At 42.1% G+C, this 24,406-nt stretch overlaps 1 protein-coding gene across 4 annotated transcripts in view; it reads right to left on the reverse strand.

Moving 5' to 3' along the window:
* The window catches only part of LOC126281188 (putative mediator of RNA polymerase II transcription subunit 26), a 244,464-nt gene that overhangs the window by 158,374 nt on the left and 61,684 nt on the right, over positions 1-24,406 (reverse strand). For all 4 annotated transcript variants that reach the window (XR_007551226.1, XM_049979891.1, XM_049979888.1 and 1 more), the window contains one exon: positions 1,449-1,803. Coding sequence is in view for 3 of the 4 variants with exons in the window: in XM_049979891.1 (XP_049835848.1) it covers positions 1,449-1,803 (355 nt within the window). In the remaining variant the exon portion in view is untranslated. The remainder of the gene's footprint in view (positions 1-1,448; positions 1,804-24,406) is intronic.

The following is a 24,406-nucleotide window of genomic DNA, read 5'->3' on the forward strand; positions in this document are numbered from 1 at the left end:
CTGATGCAGGAAAGATAACACACACTGAACACTAGTGCCACTAAAGATGAGCAAAGTCAGAGCTATCAATAGTGAGAATTCGAACTCGTAGGTGAGGTAGCATTGACTCTGTCCCTCTGTTTTTTAACAAGGGAGAGAGCCAGATTCCAAACAGAGTTTAAACAAAAACCTCCATCACTGTTAACGAGGTTGCTCGCTAATTTAATCTCAACTGCCTCCTTAGTAACACTGTCCCAATAGCTGGACGTGCATGCCAGTATCTCGGTGTTAACATGAGGTGACTGTATCCAAGCAATGTTCGGCAACAGCAGATCTAATTGGCTGCACACACGATTACAGCAGCCAAGTAGATCTGCTATTGCACTCGATCTTTTCATTGTTTTGTATCCCATTCACACAACTTAATGAAGTGTAAGATCACATCAACTTTTGGCAAAGGTAATAATATTGACTGTCAAAACAAAGATGTACATGTTGTATTTTAACACACTCCAGAACATCTAAAAAAAAATTGAGAAGGATCAAGTTTGGGTGCCACTTAAAAATGTACTAAGCATGCTGTCTCCCATGGAATTTACAACTGTTACTGGATGAACTTATAATCTAACTTCCAAACTAAGTGAACAAATTCCTCAAATGTTCAATGAGCGATGTACTAAAACCAAATAACAGGATAACAATACAAAGTAATTAGTACGCTTATGTTCAATAAAAAAGTAAGTAATCATAGATATGATTAAATTATATACCATAACTGTGAAATTTTCAGATTTCATCTGGTTCCCCAACAAAGATGTTGCAGGCCCCAAAACGGAAAAATGAAAAAATATCCTTTTTTTTTTTAAAAAAAAAAAATAGTGTACTTTTTTTAAGTGTTAGCTGCTCATCATTGATACTCTGTAAAAAGTAGCTACACTATGCAGTGTAATAGTAGAAAAAATATTAAAACTTAGAAATTAATCTTTCTTTGGAAAACTACTGTTCAAAAATTGAGTTTGATTTAATTTGTGGCTGATAATTTTGAACTATTAAATATATATTAATGAATACATTCAGCTAAGTGATAATGATGTTAATTTGTAGCCCAGAGTGTGCTGAACTGAATGCATCTCTTCTGAAAGACTTAGGACAATCCACTACTGAATAACTGTAAAAAATGTAGATGCTTGCAAATACGGAAAAACTAATGCGGCCTGGAGCAAATATGGCCACCATTTCAAAATACTAAACAATAAATTAAAAAAATATATATTTTTGTGACTACCAAACAATGGGGAATTCACCCAGCAAATATAAAATTTTTCTGAGGTGGTCAAGCAACCAATTACTTTTTTTCTTGGAACACTTGGTTGGACTGACCCAGAGTGATAGAGAGAGAGAGAGAGAGAGAGAGAGAGAGAGAGAGAGAGAGAGAGAGAGAGAGAGAATGTAAACTATGTATTACTTACACTGCTGAGAACAGTATGAACTGGAGATGTCAAAGGGATGCCAGTCCCAACCACCGCAGCTGGGGCCTGAACCTGGGGCTGCACCTGTACTTGAGCCTGAACCTGTGCTTGAGCCTGGGCTTGTGCTTGAGCTTGAGCTTGAGCCTGAGCCAGTGCTCTCGCCTGCCTCTGTTGAGCAAATGCTGCAGCTGCCGCCTTTGCATCTCGCTCGACCATGCCAGCAGTACACCGCACCCGGACAGGCTGTCCAGGCACAATGTGGGTGATGCGTACTGATTTGCGTCCCTCTTCTGTGAAGATCTCCGTAAACTGCTGAATGTATTTGTTTGCAAATGCCCTTGATCCCAAAACAAACCTGTAAAAGTACAAAATGTTTTATTAAATATGCTTTAAACTTACACACACACACACACACACACACACACACACACACACGGGGGGGGGGGGGGGGGGGGGGGAGTATGGATATGGGGGCGTGGTAGACAGCACAAGAAGCAACTGAGTTTGAGCCTCCAATTTCAGAACTTGGGTTCACAGTAATTTTAGCAAGCAAATATAACACTATGCACTGGGCAACATATATTTAAAAGAATGCTGCAGGAAATAATTCTGCAATATTCTTCAGTGAATCTATTTTTCAAAATTCCATTCATTCTTATTCAAAAACAAAAAGATTATATTCAAGTGTGTTATTCCCCAAATATATAACTCACGGACTGCACTTTTATTCACACTATGCGATATTTATTTTTTGTGAAAGAAGATAATTACCACCTTAATTGTAAGAGCCGATACCAAAGTCTTAGAAAATCCATGCAGATATAGGGAAATTAACTTTAATCTCACAAACTCCCAGAATGCCAAAGACAAATTAGAGCTAATCCGTTTTTGATGAGAAGAATGTGTGGCTCTAAAATCTCAGTTACTAAACTTAATTTACTGATTGATTTCTTTATTCTGGAAAGATTACTGTCATTCAATTGTATGCATTTTTCTCTTACTTCCATTTTTTTTACATCTTCATCACCATCATCATTATTCCATCTTTAAAAACTTAATAGTAGTGGTAGTGGTGGTAGTAGTAATAGTAGTAGTTGTTGTTGTTGTTGTTTGCTCTTCTTCTGGCCCACAGTTTTGATTCATTATGGAAGTATCAACAGAAAATACAATTTATTTTTTGTGTATGAGAAACTTGTACGATGAAATGAAGAGTTGAGGACAGAATGCATCTTCTAACATTTGTTCTATATGCTGATAACACCAATATATTTTTCTGTTTACTGCTGAATCAAGTGTAATCCTCTCTGCTTTTAGCATATGAAGTTTGATGTTAACAACAGAAAATTATTTCAAGACTTCCAGAGCAGCTAATTTTAAATGATAAAAAAATAAATAAATAAATAAATAAAGTACATGTCTTTTAACTTATGTGATCAATTTGATCACAAATATATCCAAACAAGACTAAAAGAGAAAACTGTAGAAAATTTTAAAAGTCAAATATCTTTGGGTCTTTGCATGCAGCCGGACAAATGGAATATGCATGTAACTTGTCAAAGAAACTCTAAATGGTACGCTATAGTCAAAGCTGCAGCAAGTAAATAAACAGTGGTGCAGGCATATACTGTGCACAGTTCAATTTAGCTGCTACAGGATCATTTTCTGGGGAAATGAAACTCAGATTGTACACTGTCTTTCAAATGTACAAATGAACACCGATGTTAATTTTTAGACTTAAAATCGAATATTGCACATTTATTTTGTGAGTTCAGCAAATGTTTCATGTTTGTTTATCCTAGAAACAATCTTATTATCATGGGACTGTCTTATGAAAACAGTTAAATTAGAGCAAAAAAAGGATACATATGATTTATAGTACTATTTACCATAACATCTTCCAATCAGAAAAATTGTAATACAATGTGGCATCAAATTATACAACACACACCAGAAGAAATTGTACAAGATGGATGTCCAGTACAGAAGCAGGTAATGTTAATATATGACTACTAGTTATAGTTTTGTAGTAAGAAATGGTGTTTGCAATAACTGTAAAGATGAAATTGAAAAGTTAAATAAGTGACTAAAAACCATTCAGCTATTTGCTTGTTTCCTGAGGGGACATATCACTAATTTTGGAAATGGAAACTATAATTATAAAAATCAATTTCAAGCAAAATCTGAAGCAATTAACAGGGAAAAATTTGGTACAGTTGTAGGGCCATTACCTAGACTTTAGACAAAAAAACTTTAACTCTTTTGTAAAAGTAAGGAGAAGTAGTGCAGAAATGACCACAGAGCATTGCATTAACAGTCATGAGTTGATAGCGCCAGTGTAGTGACATGTCTGTCACAATAACAAACACACCAGTGGACTGCAAAGCCAGGATAGCCGAAAGCAGTAGTAAATAAGACTGGATTTTGAGGCAAGGATCACTTGTCCTTGCCAGCAGCTGTGGGTTTGAGAACAGGCTGCACCTGCCACCAGCACTAAGTCCTTCAAAGATATGGTGGCACAGTACTGCAGACTTGCCACACAACCGCGCCTCCAAAGATTGCCAGTTTTGGCAAAGTACAGCCCACACTCAGCAGCTACGGGTGGAAACTGCTGCCCATTCATAAGTATCTGTAGGGACAATAGGGATAGGTGTGCCTGTCTCACCACTTCATGTACTGAAATAAATAAAAGTTCTTTTCTAAAGTGCATAAACTGTGCTTGCGTAAGCTGTCGCAAGCAAACCAGTTGGCAAAGAGGCTGCAAGAAGATCAATAGTAGGCACCGGAGCAAGCGAACTTACAGAGGCCGCAATCAGAGTCCAGCCTCATGCAGCACATGGTGACCACACTAGTTTACATAGTGGGACTTTTACTTCACCAGAAGTGAGGCTAACATTCCTTGCAATATGTCTGAACTGCAGTCAGAACTATGCAAGGTGACATACCACATTCGATTCAAACCAAATGCAACTCAGATTGCGGCTCCATTGCATCACAAAAATGTGCCTTTTGTCTGGACTAAAGACTGATAGATGCATTTCAGAAACCTAAAAATGCCTTGCTGAGAGACAGATGTTTAGTGCATTTTGATCCTGCCAAGACAGTAGTTTTGCAAGTCGACAATTCTTCATATGGAGTTGGCGCTGTGCTTTTGCACAGAATTGCTGCACAAGACAGACCTATTGCTTCTGCCTCAAAGTTTTTAACTCACACTCAGTGCAATTATTCGCAAATTGAAAAAGAGGCTCTCTCTCTACTGTGTATAGTGAGACAAAATTCCATCATTATTTGTATGATCGCAAGTTCTATTTACTGACATATGACAAGCCTTTGCAGTCCTTTTTTTATCTGTCAAAGCCAGTTGCTACAAGCACTGCTCAAAAATTCCAATGGTGTGGTTTGTTGCTTTTGCAGTATCAGTACGAAGTTGTGTACAGACCTATGGCAAAGCATGGCAATCCAAAAGCCATATCTTGCCTTCTGATTGGCCTGGACTCTGATTTCGATGCATCTACTGCATCTTGTTGCCAAATCTATGTGCAGATCTCTGCATTGCTGGAATATTTTCCCTCGCACTACAGAAAAACTGCACAGGCAACAAAAGCAGACCCATATTTCAAGATTTTGTTGCATTATATTCGCACGTCTTGGCCTCGTTCATTGAAGAGTATCCAGAACACAGCTGTGTGCCGATATTTTGCATGTCGGCATAATCTTTCAGTTCAACAGGGTGTGATTCTAGTTCAAAATGAAACTGGACAATTGTGTGTGCTTATTCCTAAAGTGTTGCAAATGGATGTGTTGCGACTGCTCCATCAAGGATACTGAGGAGTTGCTCGCACTAAACAGTTAGCGCGACAGCACTCTACCTCGCAGCACACGGACATCCACATTGAATAGATGATGGCACAGTGTTGCGCATGGGTGGAGAACCAATCCGCTCTGCCACAAACATTCTCAGCTTGGCCTAAAACTCAATCACCATGGAAACGAGTGCACACTGACTTTGCAGGACCATTTTGGAACACTCGCTGGCTCATCATGGTAGACTCTTTTTAGCAAGTTTCTATTTGTGGTGCCTATGGCTTCTACCATATCACGTAGCACCATTCAAACGTTGTTCTCCATATTTAACATAGAAGGTTTGCTGGAAGTACTTGTGTTGAACAACAGACCACAGTTCACTTCACACGATTTTGAACAGTTTTGAGAATGGAATGGCATTCATCATCTCACAAGTGCTCCATTTCAACCACAGTCCAAAGGAGAAGCAGAACACTTTGTACGCACTTTCAAGCAACAGATGGTCAAAGCCTCACAGCACCCACACATGTGAACAGCTGCTGCATCTCTTTCTCACCTCCTGTTGCTCCCACCCACAAGACAGGCCACCACTGGCGGAACTTCAACACGGCTGCCGCCATCGGAAGCTGCTACACTTGCTACACCCACCACAGCATCCAGCAACGCCAATGGTGCACAAGAATCGGTTTGCGCCACACGGTCTTGTTCTTTTCAGGGTTTATGGCAACTGTGGGCACTGGGAAACAAGCATGACCCAGGAACCCATTTGCTCTTCTATATGTCTTTGATTGCAGATCCTGATGGTTTGCAGCACCGCCACCAGAACCAACTTCGCGCATGTCATTTTCCCCAGGATTCTGCTGCTTTTCTTCCCTCAGATTTATGAAGACGTTTCATCATAAGAATATTTTGAAGGACAGTGACTTTGTTGTTTGTGTGACTGTCGCTAACAATGTGACATATGATTATTCTAGGGATACACTACAATCCTTTATGTATCACTCACACAGGAATCAGGAGAATAAGCTGAGAATAATTACTGCACGCACAAAGGCATTCAAACAATCATTCTTCATGTGCTCCATATATCAATGGAACAGGAAGAAACTGTAATAACTGGTACAATGAGACATACCCTCTGCCATGCACTTCATGGTGGTTTGCAGAGTATGCAGGTAACAGTTTCCAGCTGTTACCTCCACTGTCTTTGTCAGGAGCAACTACTTTTCAAAAATGCTGCTGTAGTGGTCTTATATAGCACGTGGACAGCTTCTGATTGGGCGGTAATTACGCAGCACTGTTGCAGATGATGTCAATGTCTGCACTAGTGGTGCCATGGTTCTGTCACAGCATAAACATTTAGAGGAATATGTCTAGTTCTTCTTTGCATCAAGAGCTCACTTCCATGTCCTGTGAAGATTATACCTACGAAGGAGCCTGGGACAAAATTTTGTTTGTTGAAACAAAATTTTGGGTGTGTTTATGACGCTGTGCTCAGCAACGACAGATTTCTCCAGTTCTCGATTTTTAATAAACTGTTGATGTTCTGTACAGCAATCAGATACGATATGGATGCACTGATGGATCGGATGGACTGACTGATGTAACTGCCTTCACTCTCACAAGTGATGTTATAAATCCCTGACATCCTGAGACAGAGATTGTCCTTAACAGGGCATAGCGTCTATTATCTTATTAGGAGGACGGGAAATTTATCTTCCCAGGACTCCTCCTATTTTCCTTGATGCAGTGTTGCAGAAAGGGAGGAATGCAACTGGTGGCTCGTCATATGAATGTTCAAAGTTTTCACATTTCCTTTTCTTGGAGAACACTGACTTTGTATCATGTGACTCATAGCCGTTCTTTCAGAACATGTACTTCAAATGATAAATTTTGAAATGCAAGTGGTCCTCATAAGAAATGGTTTTTGTTCTGTGTAATACACTGATTAGTGTATGTGTACGTTTACACTATGACGAGAGTGGTGGCATCACTAGCGCAGACATTGGTACCATCTGCAACAGCACAGCATAATTACTGACCCATAAGAAGCCATCTATGGACTGTATAAAACCACCGTATCAGCAGTTCTGACAGTCAGTTGTTCCTGTCGAAAGTTCAAGTTTTATCCTGAACTGACCCTGTCCGAGAATGTTTTATATAACAGTGCCACTCAAAAGACTTCTTTCTCGGTGGTTGTCGTTTTGGCTCAGCAGTATACATTCTTAAACCAAAAATTGGCCGTCAAAATAAAATGTGTTAGGTTATTTTTTGGTTGTCATCTGACACGCTCATAGACATGCGTGTATGAGCTCACAGAAATAGACAAATGGCATGCTAAACTACCCACACAGGACAGCAGTAGTCCTCCTCCACCACTTTGAAAAGTAGCATATCATCAATGACCACAATTATAAATTATTGTGAATGAGTGTTATGACAGAAAGATACAGTACATAACAGTTATGGAAAAAGCAGAAGTAGAATCAAATCCTATTGATAACTACAAAGCAATTCAACTCATTCCACAGGTCAATACATTATTGCATATTCCTAGAGCTTGTACCCACCATCGCCATCAAAAACAGGGGGTATACGCGCACATAGAAAAAAAATTCCCTGATTTCCCGGTTAAAAATACACTTTTTCCATTTTAAGTAACAGTATACTTTTCCTCGCAATTGTAAAACTTATCAATCCTTTGAATTGTCACGGTTTTATACACTGACGTAGAATTACCCGGCACTTTAGAAAACGAAACTCAGGGGGGAAAAAAACACGTTTTGGAAAGATGTTTGATATGCAGTACAAATTTTTGTATTAAGAAAGTATAAATTCGAAATTCACCAAACACCGCATATTACTTTCTAAAGCATTGAGATCAAGATTGCGCTTTTCTAAGCCAGTCATAGCTCATGTCAAGTGATCTCACCAGCCGATAACAGCGGATATTCAGAGCATAGGACACATGATGTAGTCAGCCAATAGCAACATCCCTGTTAGGTAGTGCGAACGCACAAAAAGGAAAAACAAATGGTTTAAATTAATATACAAAGTGATGCTACAAGAAAAGAAAAGCTTTTACACATAATATTGGTTTCGAAGATTAATAAGCTGCAAGAGAAGCTAAGCTTTCACATATAACATTGATCTTTGTTGTGTCAGTTACAATTTAAGATACACCACTCAGATGTGTCAGTACAATTTTTACGACATAAATGTCTGATCTTCTAGGCTCAAAATTCTTCTACATGGTCATCCTCAAAAAGTTAATTTTTAAATTAGAGTCAAACGCTCTGATTTAAGAAATTCAATGTACATTCTCGCACATAGTTAATCTTGCATAGAAGTAAATTTTGTTTGAAAGTAACACTTTTCAAGCAAGCATTCACAATATTTTCCTGCGACCTGTTGGAAATAGGTTCATTTCAGCAGTTGCCGGAGAGTGCCAGATAACAGACGTCATCGTGCTTGTGCAGCTACGATGGCACAGAAAGCTCGTATGTTCATATGTGTAAAACATTACAAGATCTTAACATTATCTCATAAAAGAAACAAGACATTAGAAGATACTCCGAGAGCATCAGAATTTCATGAACCATACTAAAATGCATCCCCCCCCATGAACCATGGACCTTGCCGTTGGTGGGGAGGCTTGCGTGCCTCAGCGATACAGATGGCCGTACCGTAGGTGCAACCACAACGGAGGGGTATCTGTTGAGAGGCCAGACAAACGTGTGGTTCCTGAAGAGGGGCAGCAGCCTTTTCAGTAGTTGCAGGGGCAACAGTCTGGATGATTGACTGATCTGGCCTTGCAACATTAACCAAAACGGCCTTGCTGTGCTGGTACTGCGAACGGCTGAAAGCAAGGGGAAACTACAGCCGTAATTTTTCCCGAGGACATGCAGCTTTACTGTATGATTAAATGATGATGGCATCCTCTTGGGTATAATATTCCGGAGGTAAAATAGTCCCCCATTCGGATCTCCGGGCGGAGACTACTCAGGAGGATGTCGTTATCAGGAGAAAGAAAACTGGCGTTCTACGGATCGGAGCATGAAATGTCAGATCCCTTAATCGGGCAGGTAGGTTAGAAAATTTAAAAAGGGAAATGGATAGGTTAAAGTTAGATATAGTGGGAATTAGTGAAGTTCGGTGGCAGGAGGAACAAGACTTTTGGTCAGGAGACTACAGGGTTATAAACACAAAATCAAATAGGGGTAATGCAGGAGTAGGTTTAATAATGAATAGGAAAATAGGAATGCGGGTAAGCTACTACAAACAGCATAGTGAACGCATTATTGTGGCCAAGATAGATACGAAGCCCACACCTACTACAGTAGTACAAATTTATATGCCAACTAGCTCTGGAGATGATGAAGAAATTGAAGAAAAGTACGATGAAATAAAAGATATTATTCAGATAGTGAAGGGAGACGAAAATTTAATAGTAATGGGTGACTGGAATTAGAGTGTAGGAAAAGGGAGAGAAGGAAACATAGTAGGTGAATATGGATTGGGGCTAAGAAATGAAAGAGGAAGCCGCCTAGTAGAATTTTGCACAGAGCACAACTTAATCATAGCTAACACTTGGTTTAAAAATCATGAAAGAAGGTTGTATACGTGGAAGAACCCTGGAGATACTAAAAGGTATCAGATAGATTATATAATGGTAAGACAGAGATTTAGGAACCAGGTTTTAAGTTGTAAGACATTTCCAGGGGCAGATGTGGACTCTGACCACAATCTATTGGTTATGACCTGTAGATTAAAACTGAAGAAACTGCAAAAATGTGGGAAATTAAGGAGATGGGATCTGGATAAACTGAAAGAACCAGAGGTTGTACAGAGTTTCAGAGAGAGCATAAGGGAACAATTGACAGGAATAGGGGAAAGAAATACAGTAGAAGAAGAATGGGTAGCTCTGAGGGATGTAGTAGTGAAGGCAGCAGAGGATAAAGTAGGTACAAAGACTAGGGCTGCTAGAAATCCTTGGGTAACAGAAGAAATATTGAATTTAATTGATGAAAGGAGAAAATATAAAAATGCAGTAAATGAAGCAGGCAAAAAGGAATACAAACTTCTCAAAAATGAGATCGACAGGAAGTGCAAAATGGCTAAACAGGGATGGCTAGAGGACAAATGTAAGGATGTAGAAGCTTATCTCACTAAGGGTAAGATAGATACTGCCTACAGGAAAATTAAAGAGGCCTTTGGAGAGAAGAGAACCAAGTGTATGAATATCAAGAGCTCAGATGGCAGCCCAGTTCTAAGCAAAGAAGGGAAGCCAGAAAGGTGGAAGGAGTATGTAGAAGGTTTATATAAGGGCGATGTACTTCAGGACAATATTATGGAAATGGAAGAGGATGTAGATGAAGACGAAATGGGAGATACGATACTGCGTGAAGAGTTTGACAGAGCACTGAAAGACCTGAGTCGAAACAAGGCCCCCGGAGTAGACAACATTCCATTAGAACTACTGACGGCCTTGGGAGAGCCAGTCATGACAAAACTCTACCAGCTGGTGAGCAAGATGTATGAGACAGGCGAAATACCCTCAGACTTCAAAAAGAATATAATAATTCCAATCCCAAAGAAAGCAGGTGCTGACAGATGTGAAAATTACCGAACTATCAGTTTAATAAGCCACGGCTGCAAAATACTAACGCGAATTCTTTACAGACGAATGGAAAAACTGGTAGATGCAGACCTCGGGGAGGATCAGTTTGGATTCCGTCGAAATGTTGGAACACGTGAGGCAATACTGACCTTACGACTTATCTTAGAAGAAAGATTAAGAAAAGGCAAACCTACGTTTCTAGCATTTGTAGACTTAGAGAAAGCTTTTGACAATGTTGACTGGAATGCTCTCTTTCAAATTCTAAAGGTGGCAGGGGTAAAATACAGGGAGCGAAAGGCTATTTACAATTTGTACAGAAACCAGATGGCAGTTATTAGAGTCGAGGGGCATGAAAGGGAAGCAGTGGTTGGGAAAGGAGTGAGACAGGGTTGTAGCCTCTCCCCCATGTTATTCAATCAGGTATATTGAGCAAGCAGTAAAGGAAACAAAAGAAAAAATTGGAGGAGGTATTAAAATTCATGGAGAAGAAGTAAAAACTTTGAGGTTCGCCGATGACATTGTAATTCTGTCAGAGACGGCAAAGGATGTGGAAGAGCAGTTGAACGGAATGGACGGTGTCTTGAAAAGAGGATATAAGATGAACATCAACAAAAGCAAAACTAGGATAATGGAATGTAGTCAAATTAAATCGGGTGATGCTGAGGGAATTAGATTAGGAAATGAGACACTTAAAGTAGTGAAGGAGTTTTGCTATTTAGGAAGTAAAATAACTGATGATGGTCGAAGTAGGGAGGATATAAAATGTAGACTGGCAATGGCAAGGAAAGCGTTTCTGAAGAAGAGAAATTTGTTAACATCGAATATAGATTTATGTATCAGGAAGTCGTTTCTGAAAGTATTTGTTTGGAGTGTAGCCATGTATGGAAGTGAAACATGGAGGATAACTAATTTGGACAAGAAGAGAATAGAAGCTTTCGAAATGTGGTGCTACAGAAGAATACTGAAGATAAGGTGGATAGATCACGTAACTAATGAGGAGGTATTGAATAGGATTGGGGAGAAGGGAAGGTTGTGGCACAACTTGACTAGAAGAAGGGATCGGTTGGTAGGACATGTTTTGAGGCATCAAGGGATCACAAATTTAGCATTGGAAGGCAGCGTGGAGGGTAAAAATCGTAGAGGGAGACCGAGAAATGAGTACACTAAGCAGATTCAGAAGGATGTAGGTTGCAGTAGGTACTGGGAGATGAAGCAGCTTGCACAGGATAGAATAGCATGGAGAGCTGCATCAAACCAGTCTCAGGACTGAAGACAACAACAACAACAACAACAACAACTAAAATGCATAATTCGGCTTAAAGTGCACATTCATACGCCCAGATTGGGACATAAATTTCCTTGGAGTACCAGTTCTGTATTATCTCACGTTTCGTTCTTTATTATGGCATGTACTGGAAGATGAAAAAATGCACTTGAAATGCAACGGACAGTTGAAGCTAGCCAATAGTGTGGAATTAAACACTTTGTTTCAAATAAATTGACTGCCTCAGCTGAAAAGATTATTAAAAGCCAAATTTCTGTAGCAAACCAACAAGAATAACTTCTCTGTGCTGCAAGGGGATGAATGTTTGACATTCAGAAGTGTGGACATAAAATAAAATCTGAAACTAATAACATATTAAGGTGTTCTGTAACTATGTGAATGTATTTTAATTCACTATGTAGCTCCCGGCCACAGAAATCCATTTTGTTTTCATTTGACATGAGAGCAATAAACGAAGAGAAAACAGCAAAATCACTAAACATAAACACAGGTCACATGGAGACTACCCACCTCCCAATTATAACTCAGGCTGCTCTATTCTATGCATCAGCCCCCAATCTATGATATTTCCGAACCAGGGCAATACTAGATATTGCCCCCCCCCCCCCCCCCCCTTCCTCAAGCGTTTGAGGTAGAACGCCCTAAATTTAAACAATTTACTTTTCAAAAATATGTTCATTTTGTAGCGCATATCTTTCTTAAGAGTCCAATATGTAAAACATGTGTTCAAGGAAATGTAAACATGTTATTTGGTCTTAAGTGTGCCAAGTGCAGTGCCACGCCTCTTCACACAGCATTCTTCTATCGCATGTCACTGTATTTCGCTCTGTGGAATTCAAACGTGTAATATTTTGTAATAGATGACATCAAACTATATTCAGGACAGTGGAAATTAAAATGTCCTGTGGTGCCTCTCCTGCTAAAAGTCGGCCGGATTGACATCCTGCCCTCTTTTTTTTTAAAAAAAAACAACCTCTCAATTAATCCTGGAAATTGGAAATTTGAGATAAGTTCAATGGGGCTGAACTGCTGAGGTCATTGGTCCCTATACTTACACGCTACTTAAACTAACTTATGCTAAGAAAAACACACACACCCATGCCTGAGGGAGGACTCGAACCTCCGACGGGGCGAACCGCATGAACTCTGACAAGGCGCCACAGACTGCGCGGGCTACCCCGCACAACAATTAATACTGGATGGGATTATTTGTAACTGGGAGAACAAGAACTCTTCAAAAAATTTGCACTCTTTATTGCCTATTAGCTAATAACTTGCTGTTTTGTGCAACATAAAATTAAATATAGGATACATGAAACCAGTAAAGATAAGCAATAAGAGACAAGTAAGACAGTACACATTTCTTCAAACCTTATGTCCTTCCATTTCTTTCCTCTCTCTAATCTTGCTACAACTTTACATGGCGTGCTTTCCTTTCTGGGACAGAATTATTGCCTCATCAAAGTTCGTCAAATGTTTTGCTACAAGAAAAACTGAAATGTCGTCATCTAATAATGAAAAATCTGTTAACACAAATAGTACCCAAGACAGATGAGCTTTCTAGAAGACTGGCGTGGTTTCTTGATCTGATTAGTCCGCAACTCATGGTCTAGTGGCTAGCATTGCTACTTCTGCATCACGGGATTCCGGTTTCGATTCCCGGCCGAGTTGGGGATTTTCTCTGCCCGGGGTCTGTGAAAAAAACTGGACTGAGAAAAAGTTGAGGCTTTGTACAAGCACTGATGACTGGGCAGTTGAGCACCCCACAAACCAAACACATTATCACCACCATCATCATCTTCTACATCTACATCTACATCTACATCCATACTCCACAAACCACCTGACAGTGTGTGGCGGAGGGTACCCTGAGTACCTCTATTGGTTCTACCTTCTATTCCAGTCTCATATTGTTCGCGGAAAGAAGGATTGTCGGTATGATTCTGTGTGGGCTCTAATCTCTCTGATTTCATCCCCATGGTCTCTTGGCGAGATATACGTAGAAGGGAGCAATATACTGCTTGACTCCTCGGTGAAGGTATGTTCTCAAAACTTTAACAAAAGCCCATACCGAGCTACTGAGTGTCTCTCCTGCAGAGTCTTCCACTGGAGTTTATCTCTCATCTCCGTAACGCTTTCGCGATTGCTAAATGATCCTGTAATGAAGCGCGCTGCTCTCCGTTGGATCTTCTCTATCTCTTCTATCAAACCTATCTGGTACGGATCCCACACTGCTGAGCAGTATTCAAGCAGTGGGCGAACAAGCATACTGTAACCTATTTCCTTTGTTTTCGGATTGCATTTCCTTAGGATTCTTCCGATGAAACTCAGTCTGGCATCTGCTTTAACGACCATCAACTTTATATGATCATTCCATTTTATATCACTCCTAATGCTTACTGCCAGATAATTTATGGATTAACTGCTTCCAGTTGCTGACCTGCTATTTTGTAGCTAAATGATAAGGGATCTTTCTTTCTATGTATTCGCAGCACATTACACTTGTCTACATTGAGATTCAATTGCCATTCCCTGCACCATGCATCAATTCGCTGCAGATCCTCTTGCATTCCAGTACAATTTTCCATTGTTACAACCTCTCGATGTACCACATCATCATCTGCAAAAAGCCTCAGTGAACTTTCGATGTCATCCACAAGGTCATTTATGTATATTGTGAATAGCAACAGTTCTATGACACTCCCCTGCAGCACACCTGAAATCAAAGTTACTTTGGAAGACTTCTCTCCATTGAGAATGACATGCTGCGTTCTGTTATCTAGGAACTCTTCAATCCAATCACACAATTGGTCTGATAGTCCATATGCTCTTACTTTGTTCATTAAACGACTGTGGGGAAGTCAAGAAACACGTCATCTACCTGTGAACCCGTGTCTATGGCCCTCTGAGTCTCGTGGACGAATAGCACGAGCTGGGTTTCACACGGCCGTCTTTTTCGAAACCCATGCTGATTCCTACAGAGTAGATTTCTAGTCTCCAGAAAAGTCATTATACTCGAACATAATACGTGTTCCAAAATTCTTCAGTCTTCGATCTGATTACGTGTATTTCGTCACTGACTACTAGATAAAACAAAACAGTCTTGCCTAATATTGCACCAATTGTAACACACACCAAATAAACTAGATTGTTTTGGCACAAATGGTCATTTTTATAAACGACAGAATATAATTCATAGTTTCACATTTCATTAATATGCTCCAGCTTCTGAAGTACGAGATCGAAAATAAGTACTATGAAATTTTTACACAAATTTGGAATTGTCATATTCTTTCATAATGTGTGTGATGTTCCCGTTTCTTCTCCTTCCTCATTCTAACAAACTATCTTGTCATCACTAATTCTGTAATTATTCCTGGCAGTGTCAAAACTTATTCTCTGGTTAACTTCACTAACCCTGCCACAATCACCAGTTTAGTTGTCCTGTGTTTATTATCCAGTTAGGCAATATTACCTGTTCGTACAACGTGTTTTCCGCACTACTCTGAGCATAGAACTTAAGTGGCTGCTAGACGGGCACTGAACAACTGGCCCTTACTAATGTAGCGGTCTGACCAAAAATTTTCTGTCAAAATTTCATTTTCTTGGATACATAGAGAAGATTAATATTTAATCTTTCTTACCTGTTATTTCTGTTAGTCTTTTATTTCCATTCTAGCAGTCTGAATGTATGGATTTCACCAGTAATTGTGACAATGCTGATGATTCTCAAACCCAGTCAACCACAAAAAACGATTGACATTCACTCATTCAGCTTTATTCTGCTCAGCTCATACAGCCCAGATCCCCTTTTGTCTGTAGGAAAGTTTATTTCTAGATGCGGCGGTGACTCCTCTGGCAGAGACATCACGTACACTATGCACGAATTCGAAAATCAACTAATGATTCATTCAGAAATCAACTTAGAATGTGTTCCAAAACCAACAGGGATGCATTTCAAAATCATAAGATTAATTGATAGACCTACGTGTGCTGGATGGTCAGCGCTTTGTGAAACAAGGTGTTTTTTTTTTTTTTTTTTTTTTCTCCTCGAATATGAATACAAATGTTGTAACTGGTTCTTGGTATCCTGAACACTGGCACTGGAATGGAGTCAACATCTGAGTTGGTCCCACACATATTATACTGAGGACAGATCTGGCATCTTGCTGGGCATGGAAGTACCCCAGCATCATGCAGACAGCTCACATACACATGCCCTGTGTGGAACAACAGTGTCCCATTGAAAAAATTATACAGGATTTCTATCTATTGGATTACGAGCTGGAATAATTTTATTTACTGCATCAGAAGCTTTATTTTTGATATAATTATTTTGAGCCTTCTTTAGTAGAAGACTAGCACAGGAGTGAGAAACACAGGATGTACATGATGTACCATTGGGTGCTGTCAAGAGTTCCCTCAATCACCACCCGTTGTGACCTAAAGTCATACCCATAGGCTCCCCACATTGTTATACCAGGAGTAACACCACTGTGGCTCCCTATAATGTCAGTAGACTGCAGAAGAGTGCAAAACCCGAATTCATCGCTGAACACAATGCAATGCAAAGCCATTCATCAGCAGTCCACACTTCCTAGTTGTGGGTACCACTCCAAAGGCAGCCGTGTGTATTGTGGTGGGATGGTAATTCCCTCCTCTGGCTGCAGCTAGCCACCAACCAATGGTGCAGGATGACACAATGTCGCATGGTGTCCATTACTTTTTCTCAGACAGCGGGCCAGATGTGAACGGTTTATAGTGTGCTTGGTGCACAATACAGCGACCTTCCCTCTTGTGGTGGTCAGACCTGGTCGACCTGAATCACGGTATTTTCACGCAGTCCGACATTGGGCCTTCATCACATCCGAATGCTCCACAATCTGGATACTGCACAATCTGACAGGCTGGCCACATGGAAACCAACACTGAAGGCCCTTCCAAACTCTGTCAGGTGCTGATAACGCTGTCTCACACGAGCATGTGGCACCTCAGTGTCCTTCACAGTGATCACTCACAGGATGCTGTTCGTGTGTCTTATATGCCCTTCCAGGTCTCGGAAAAACACTACACATGAACAACACTAATTCACGCTGACAACTGTTGAGGAAATTGCAACTCTAATAATCATTTACATACCGACCAATGATGTGCATGTGTGCCAAGTTAGAATGATGTCCGACCCCGTCTTCTGGGCGCTTTACTTTTTTTGTCAGTGTACGTAAAGCATTTTCTGGGATGGACATCACATTACCGGGGGGGGGGGGATCCAAGTCCTGAGTGGAGTTTGTACCTCAACCATTTTGCTTTGTAGTTTTCCACTTGCCAGTGACACTGCTGCTGCACTAAATTTAATCCACTGTACAGTAATTTAATCAAACAATGAAAAATCCACTGTACAGTAATTAGAAATTTGAACAGTACACTTTGTAGTCAAAGGTCTCCAACAACATCAATGAACGCACTCCATTTAATGTTAAGCTATGTATCAATGGGTATAAATATATACATAGTGTAGCTACAGCATAGACACACTTTCTGACAGGTAAGTCAACAGAGATAATTAGATGAGTTCAAATTAATTTCAGATCTCCTATATAAACAATGTTACACAAGAGCTACACATTGAGGTGCTGCGATAAAAATATTGTGATCTGGAAATGTTACTGTCAGCGAACCATTCAAGCCCACTTACCACCACTACAGCTCCAAAAAACTTATGGCAGATACTGTTAGTTGTGGCTCATTGGTAAGTGCCCAACTACAAAGCCAAAGGTCCAGAGTTGAATCTCAAATAGGTTCCTAGAGCGCTTTTTCTGTCACTTGTCTTTTCTATTTCTATAGCATCTGATGGGTGGTTCGTTGGTTTAGTGATTGAAGGACCGAACTACGAGGTTCAATGGTTCAAATGGCTCTGAGCACTATGCGACTTAACTACTGGGGTCATCAGTCGCCTAGAATTTAGAACTACTTAAACCTAACTAACCTAAAGACATCACACACATCCATGCCCGAGGCTGGATTCGAACCTGCGACCGTAGTAGTCACGCGGTTCCGGACTGAAGTGCCTAGAACCGCACGGCCACCACGGCCGGCGAACTACGAGGTCATGAGATAACAGCCCCCTACCTGGTACAGAAAGGTCAACAAAACTACACACTAAAGAAGGGCCTAGTGCACCAAATTAAAGGAAAGGAAATCCAAAGAAGTACCAAAGGTCAACTAAGCCTAAAAAAGGAACAAGGGATTAAAAACGGGGGTGGAAGAAAGAAACGCGGGTGAGATTCCCATCCAGGGAGCAGCTGGAGGCCCCCAAAAGCAGAAAATGCAAGGGTGGACATACCTCTCGCCACATACCGGAGGCACCCCACCCAATGATACCCACAAAGGATTACAGACACAGACAGCACAAGAGAAGCACGGAAAATAGATGAAGGACACCAAGCCAACGAAAACACACAAGAAAGAGGAAGAAGACGACACGGGTGGATACGATGACAGCTGGAGCAGGCCACAAAGCCCAGACAGCCGCTGCCCAGTTGAGGCTGAGAAGGCAACAGGTTGTCCTGCCAACTCCTCAATGGGCTGACAAGGCAGAAATGCTATCCCTTAGAGAGACTGGAAAAACCTGCTTCACAAATAAACCATAACATCAGATTAGCCACTAAGGCATCACAAGCTTACACCATGTTAAGTGAGTGAGAAAGGTCAAGAGACCACCACAGGGTGGGTAGGTTAGGACAGTCCAGCAAAACATGGACCACTGCCGAACAGGCACCACAACAACAGTAGGGCGGATCCTCACAACTGAAGAGATGACCATAAGTAGAGGTCTGCGCGGATGCGGATATCCCTGGATATATCTGCAGATATCCGCGGTATTTGTTACTTGGCACGACCGGCGCGAATATCCATGGGTCATCTGCGGATAATGAGCAAGGCATCTGCCCAGGACATATGTTGCAATGTTAGTTGAAAACTTCAAGTCTGTTGACATTCTTGGAATCTTTCAGGGCCCGGGTAGAGCCGATGTCTGTTGTCCTCAGTCCCTGGCTACGACCGACGTAGCTGTACCCAAGAGACCTGCGCCTAATCCGTTTCCACAACCGTGTCTTTTGTGTGGCCTGTGAAGTGCTCTCTGGGTGGCAAACCTGCCCACTGTCTACCATCAGATGGTTAGAGCGTCTGCCATGTAAGCAGGAGATCCAGGGTTCGAGTCCCAGTCGGGGCTCACATTTTCATCTGTCCCCGTTGGCGTATGTCAACGCCTATGAGCAACTAAGGGTGTTCAGTTCATTGTAATTTCATTATAACGAGCTGCATAGTCACCGATGGTATCTGTTCTTTCGGACATGTCCGAATGAACAGATACCATCTTAGTATATATAAAAAGTAGTTAAGTTGTTGCAGAAATGGCACCCTGACAATAACTATGTCATTACATATGATAATTCTAAGTACTACTGTCTATTACTATTAATTACTCATTCAAAACTTAAATATATGCAGATGTGGATAAAGAACTTGCGGATGCGGATTAATTGCCGCGGATGCGGTTGCAGATTAGGACCTTGCGGATGCGGATTGCACTTTTCTTATCTGCGCAGACCTCTAACCATAAGTTAGCCAAATATGGCCAATGCAAAGCGGCAAAGGATGATGGAGTCCTTGCGAAAGACCGACATGAAGGACCTCAACAGTTTCGTGGTCTTCTTTATCACCTGTAGTTTGTTCAACAAACTCAAGAGTGTACCATTATGCTTTCAAAATCCTTAGAATTTGATACTACCAATTTCAAGAGGTGGTTTGCTGGTAGCCAATTTGGGCAGTCTGTTATCTAGTTCATTCCCCGGGATCCCAACATGACATGGGGTCCTGACAAAGACCACCGAGCGTCTACATTATTCAAAGCAAAAAGGAATCCTGGATAGTCAGTACCAAGGGACAGTGAGGGTAACCTGGGTCAAAACCTTGTACACTGCTCAGAGGGTTGCTACAGATGAGGAAGGACTCACTGGCGCAGGAACAGATATGCTCAAGAGCACGTATGTGGCTTCCAATTCCACAATGAAAACACTGCAGCCATCGGGCACGGGGCACAGTTCGTTACATCCTGCACAAACATAAGCAAAGCCAGTGTCACCGGCAAACATCGAACCATCTCTTTAGACTACTTCTGAACCCTGAAACGTGCCAAGAATAGAGAAGAATTGGTGGTGGAGGGTCTCAGGATGAGCCTAGTCTTTCAGACTTTGTGATAGCTCAAAAGAGAGGTGCGGATGAGGGATGCACCAAGGCGTACATGAGTAGACTCAGAGAAGAGGTGGTAGAGGGGAAAGCTGGAGTTCTGAAAAAAGTAACTGGATGCGGATGGTGGTCATAACCCTAGATATGGGCCGCCATTGCAGGAGGTGGCTCTCCATATCTGGAAAGATGACACTGTAGTTAGGCTGCTCTGGGGAGCAGCAGATGCATAACGCTTAAATAGTCAACTGTTGTTGGCACAGAACATGAAATGGTGGAACCCCTGCCTCAACTAGGAGGCCGATCAGAGGGCTAGTCCAAAAGGTACCAGATGCCAGTTGTACCTCGCAACGGTGTATCAGGTTCAACACCTGTCATGTTGAAGGTGATGCTGAGCTGTAGGTGAGACTCCCATATCTAGACAGGACTGGACAAAAGCTGTGTAGGGAAGTATCAAAGAAGAGCAGCCCACAGCCCTGTTGGTGTTGCTGAGGAATCGAAGAGTACTGAGGTGCAACCAACAAGACCACTTCAGGTGACAAAAATGGGAGGCCACGTCAAGTAGGCACCAAAGACTAGTGCCAAAAAATGTTGGTGAATCCACCACATTGAAGGACTGGCCACCATGGTACAGATCTGCATGGGGATGGGCTGTATGGCAACTATAGAACTGTATAATGCAGCTCTTGGAAGCTAAAAAAATGGAAGCTATGAATGAAGGCCCAAGACTGATCAGTGTATTTCTCCCTGCAGTATGTGTTCAGCAATGCCCATCATAGATGGACAAAAATAAATGAAAAAAATCATCAGCATACAAAGTGGGCAACACCATATGTCCCACAGCCATATCAAACCAACTAAAGAGAGAGGACACTCAAAACAGAAACCTGTGGAGCCCCATTCTCCTCCAGATGGGAGGTACTACTGGAGGCGCCAAACTGTATCTGAAAAATGCAACATGAAACAAAGTTCTCAATAAAAATCTGGAGTGAACCAAAGATGCCCCACTCACGTCAGGTGGCATCATGCGATATCACAAACACCCAGTGGTATCAAACTTCATGCAACAAGGCAAAAGCTGTTCAGGTAGCAGACTCCAGGTGGACTAAATTATCTGCCTACAGCGGCCTAGCAAAAATCACTCTGAGTCGAAGCTGTAAAATACTGGGATTCAGGCATTTAATACAGCCTTCGACTCAACTTACTTTCAAATAACTTGCAGTGGACATTAGTTAAACTGATCGGACAACAGTTATCCATCAGAGGAGACGATTTAATCAATTTCAAAACTGGAATAATGATACTTTCTCGCCTCTCAGCAGAGATGGTTAAAAATATGTTGGTTGGCCGCCGATAAGTGATGAAGCATTTGGTTATCCACATGGTCTGGTTCAGGAGCCGTGTTGGGGCAGGCAGCAAGGGTGCTGGTGAATTCCCACTCGCTAAATGACACATTGTTATGGCTCCAAACAGAAGGGGTGGGGGGATGGGGGGGTGGGACGAGAGAGAAAAGGGCTTATTCTAGATGGTGTTTGAGAAGATGGAAGCAGGCATATAGTGGACCACTGCTGAGGCCCGGGCGAAATGTTGAGCAAAATGCTCGGCAACAGCATCTGGGCTGGTGAGGATAACACAAACCAAGGAAATTCCCAGGACACCTGTATGAGGATGGCGACCATAAATGCGCATGATCTTTGCCTATATCTGCGAAGAGGGAGTATGTGGCCCTAAGGTAGCAACATATCTTTCTCAAGAAATCTGTTTCTCGTGTTTCACAAACCAATGCACCTGGGCACAAAGCCATTCAAAGGCTAGGAGGTGGTCGAGACACTGATGTTTTTTGTAGTATTGGAGAGCACAATAGCAGTCGTCAATAGCCGCAGCAATTTCGTGGGTCACCGAGGGCCAGTCTTCCGGAAGGAATCACTGAAGGAGCTGCTGATAGGAGGACGTCGGTAAAACTATCTGTGCATTCATCAATGCCATCGCATGGTGGAGCAGTTGGGATGGCAGCACAGGTAAAAGGCATCCCAATCCGCATTAGTAAAGGCTCACCTGGAACAGTGTCCAGGCAAGTGATGCTGCAGAAAAAGACAAGGCTATTGGACAATGGTCGCTGTCACATAAATTGTCATGAACTCCCCAGTGAAAGGAGGGAAGGAAACCAAGGTTAAGAGATGGAAAGCTTAAGGGCAGAGAATGTGTCATGAGCCACACTAAAGTAAGTGGGGCTCCACTGATAAGGCGGCCGAGATCAAGCCCAGCCAGCAGGTCTCCCACAGCCCTGCCTTGGTCAGTAGTCGCAGTACCATGTCACAGAGGGTTATGGGCATTAAAATCCCTAAGGAGACTGAAAGGGGGGAAGGAGGTGTTGAAGGCGGCCAAGAAGAGCAAGGAGCATAGGAGGCCGGTTTGGAGGGAGATAAAGATTGCATATTGTTACTGCAGTCTAAGTGGATCCAAATGGCCACTGCTTCCAGCACAGTATGAAGGGGAACCCAGGAACTAACAATGTCTGTGCGACCAGTGTAGACAAAGAGCTCACAAAGGGTCAACCCAGTGCTGGCTGAAGGCGTGGAAATCATGAGGAGTCATCAAATGAGTGTCCATAAAATGAGATTCCTGCAATACAACACAAGCAATTCTGGGAAGTGATGATAATAACCATGCACTTGAGGACTCCCCAAGTGGAAAGGGCTGCAGCAGTCACTGCAAATAGGATTCACCTCACAACACAAAGACATGTGACTGAAATGGAGACACTGGAAACAGCGCATGATAAAGCTTGACCTTTTCTGGAAGTGTGTACCCCTCCAAAGCCAGGATGAAAGCACCGGTATCAACGTCATTGTGCTTAGGACTTCTCTGAACGAAATGAATGTTATGCTGTGCCAAATTAGTTCCAAGTACCAGATTGAAGGAGGCAGTCCCTGTGGAAGGTAAAGCCCTGTGTCATGTTTAAGGAGGATCTAAGTGCTCACAAGCACAAAGGGAATCCGACTAACTGGCAGAAGAGGTTTCAATCTCTAGGGAACCAGATCACATCTTTAAAAAAAAAAAAAAAAAAGCCATTTGGTAGCAGCGAAAGTCTCCCCAACTGGCATTTGGCTGGAATAAGCCAAATAACAGGGAAAATATTTCGTCCCAAGCCAGCAGGTGTGGCCCTCCTCCCAGGGGTGGTCGAGGAGAGAAATGTAAAGGAAGCAATAATAGGAACAGACAGAGAGCCATTCCTGTCTCAAGAGATGGCTGCAGAAGTGTGGCCAAAAGCACGGAACTTAGCACACTTCATGTGCAGAGGGTCTGCCGTGGTACCACCCATTCCATTCTGGGACTCAAGCCATGGGCACCACCCAGTTGTAGAAAGGGCCACTTGGTGCAGCCACAAGTTCTGATGGCCCAAAGAGATGAGTAACCACTCTCCCAGGAATGTCACACCTATGTTGTCGGGGGTCAGCCAGATGACTGCGTAACAAGACACCCCCTCCTCGCACAAACAGGTACACGTGCTGATGAATTAGTGATGGGAACGGGCTATGGTGAGGAAGGAAGGGAGGAAGGAGGGAGATGAGGAATCCATGTCGAAGACACTTGGGAGTGAGCTCTTCCCCATATGGCTCACGCTATGGAAATAATTTACAAAGGGAGGTAAATCACCTAGGGAGAGCCAGAAAAAGGTGGGGGGAGAAGAAAGAGTGAAAACACAAGACAAGGCCAAAAAGGAATAGCACAACTGATGGTCGTCATAAAGGGAAACACGGAGGGAGAAAGAGGGGTGTTCTGCAGGAGAGGGAGGAGCTAGAATGGGTAGGAGTAGATACGGTGAAGGGAATGCAGCCCAGGAGATAATGAAGACAATAATTTTGTTAACACTGAAAATGCCTAATCGCTCTGAGGTTTGGAGTCCACACTAACCCTAATGTCTACAGGTACGCACGATCTAAACTTGCAAAAATGTCCTGAAAACCATTGCAAAGTGCATGGCAGAGGATGTCCCCATGGTGCCAG

The sequence above is a fragment of the Schistocerca gregaria genome, chromosome 7 (genome assembly GCF_023897955.1).
Source record: "Schistocerca gregaria isolate iqSchGreg1 chromosome 7, iqSchGreg1.2, whole genome shotgun sequence".
NCBI classification, from domain to species: Eukaryota; Metazoa; Arthropoda; class Insecta; order Orthoptera; family Acrididae; genus Schistocerca; species Schistocerca gregaria.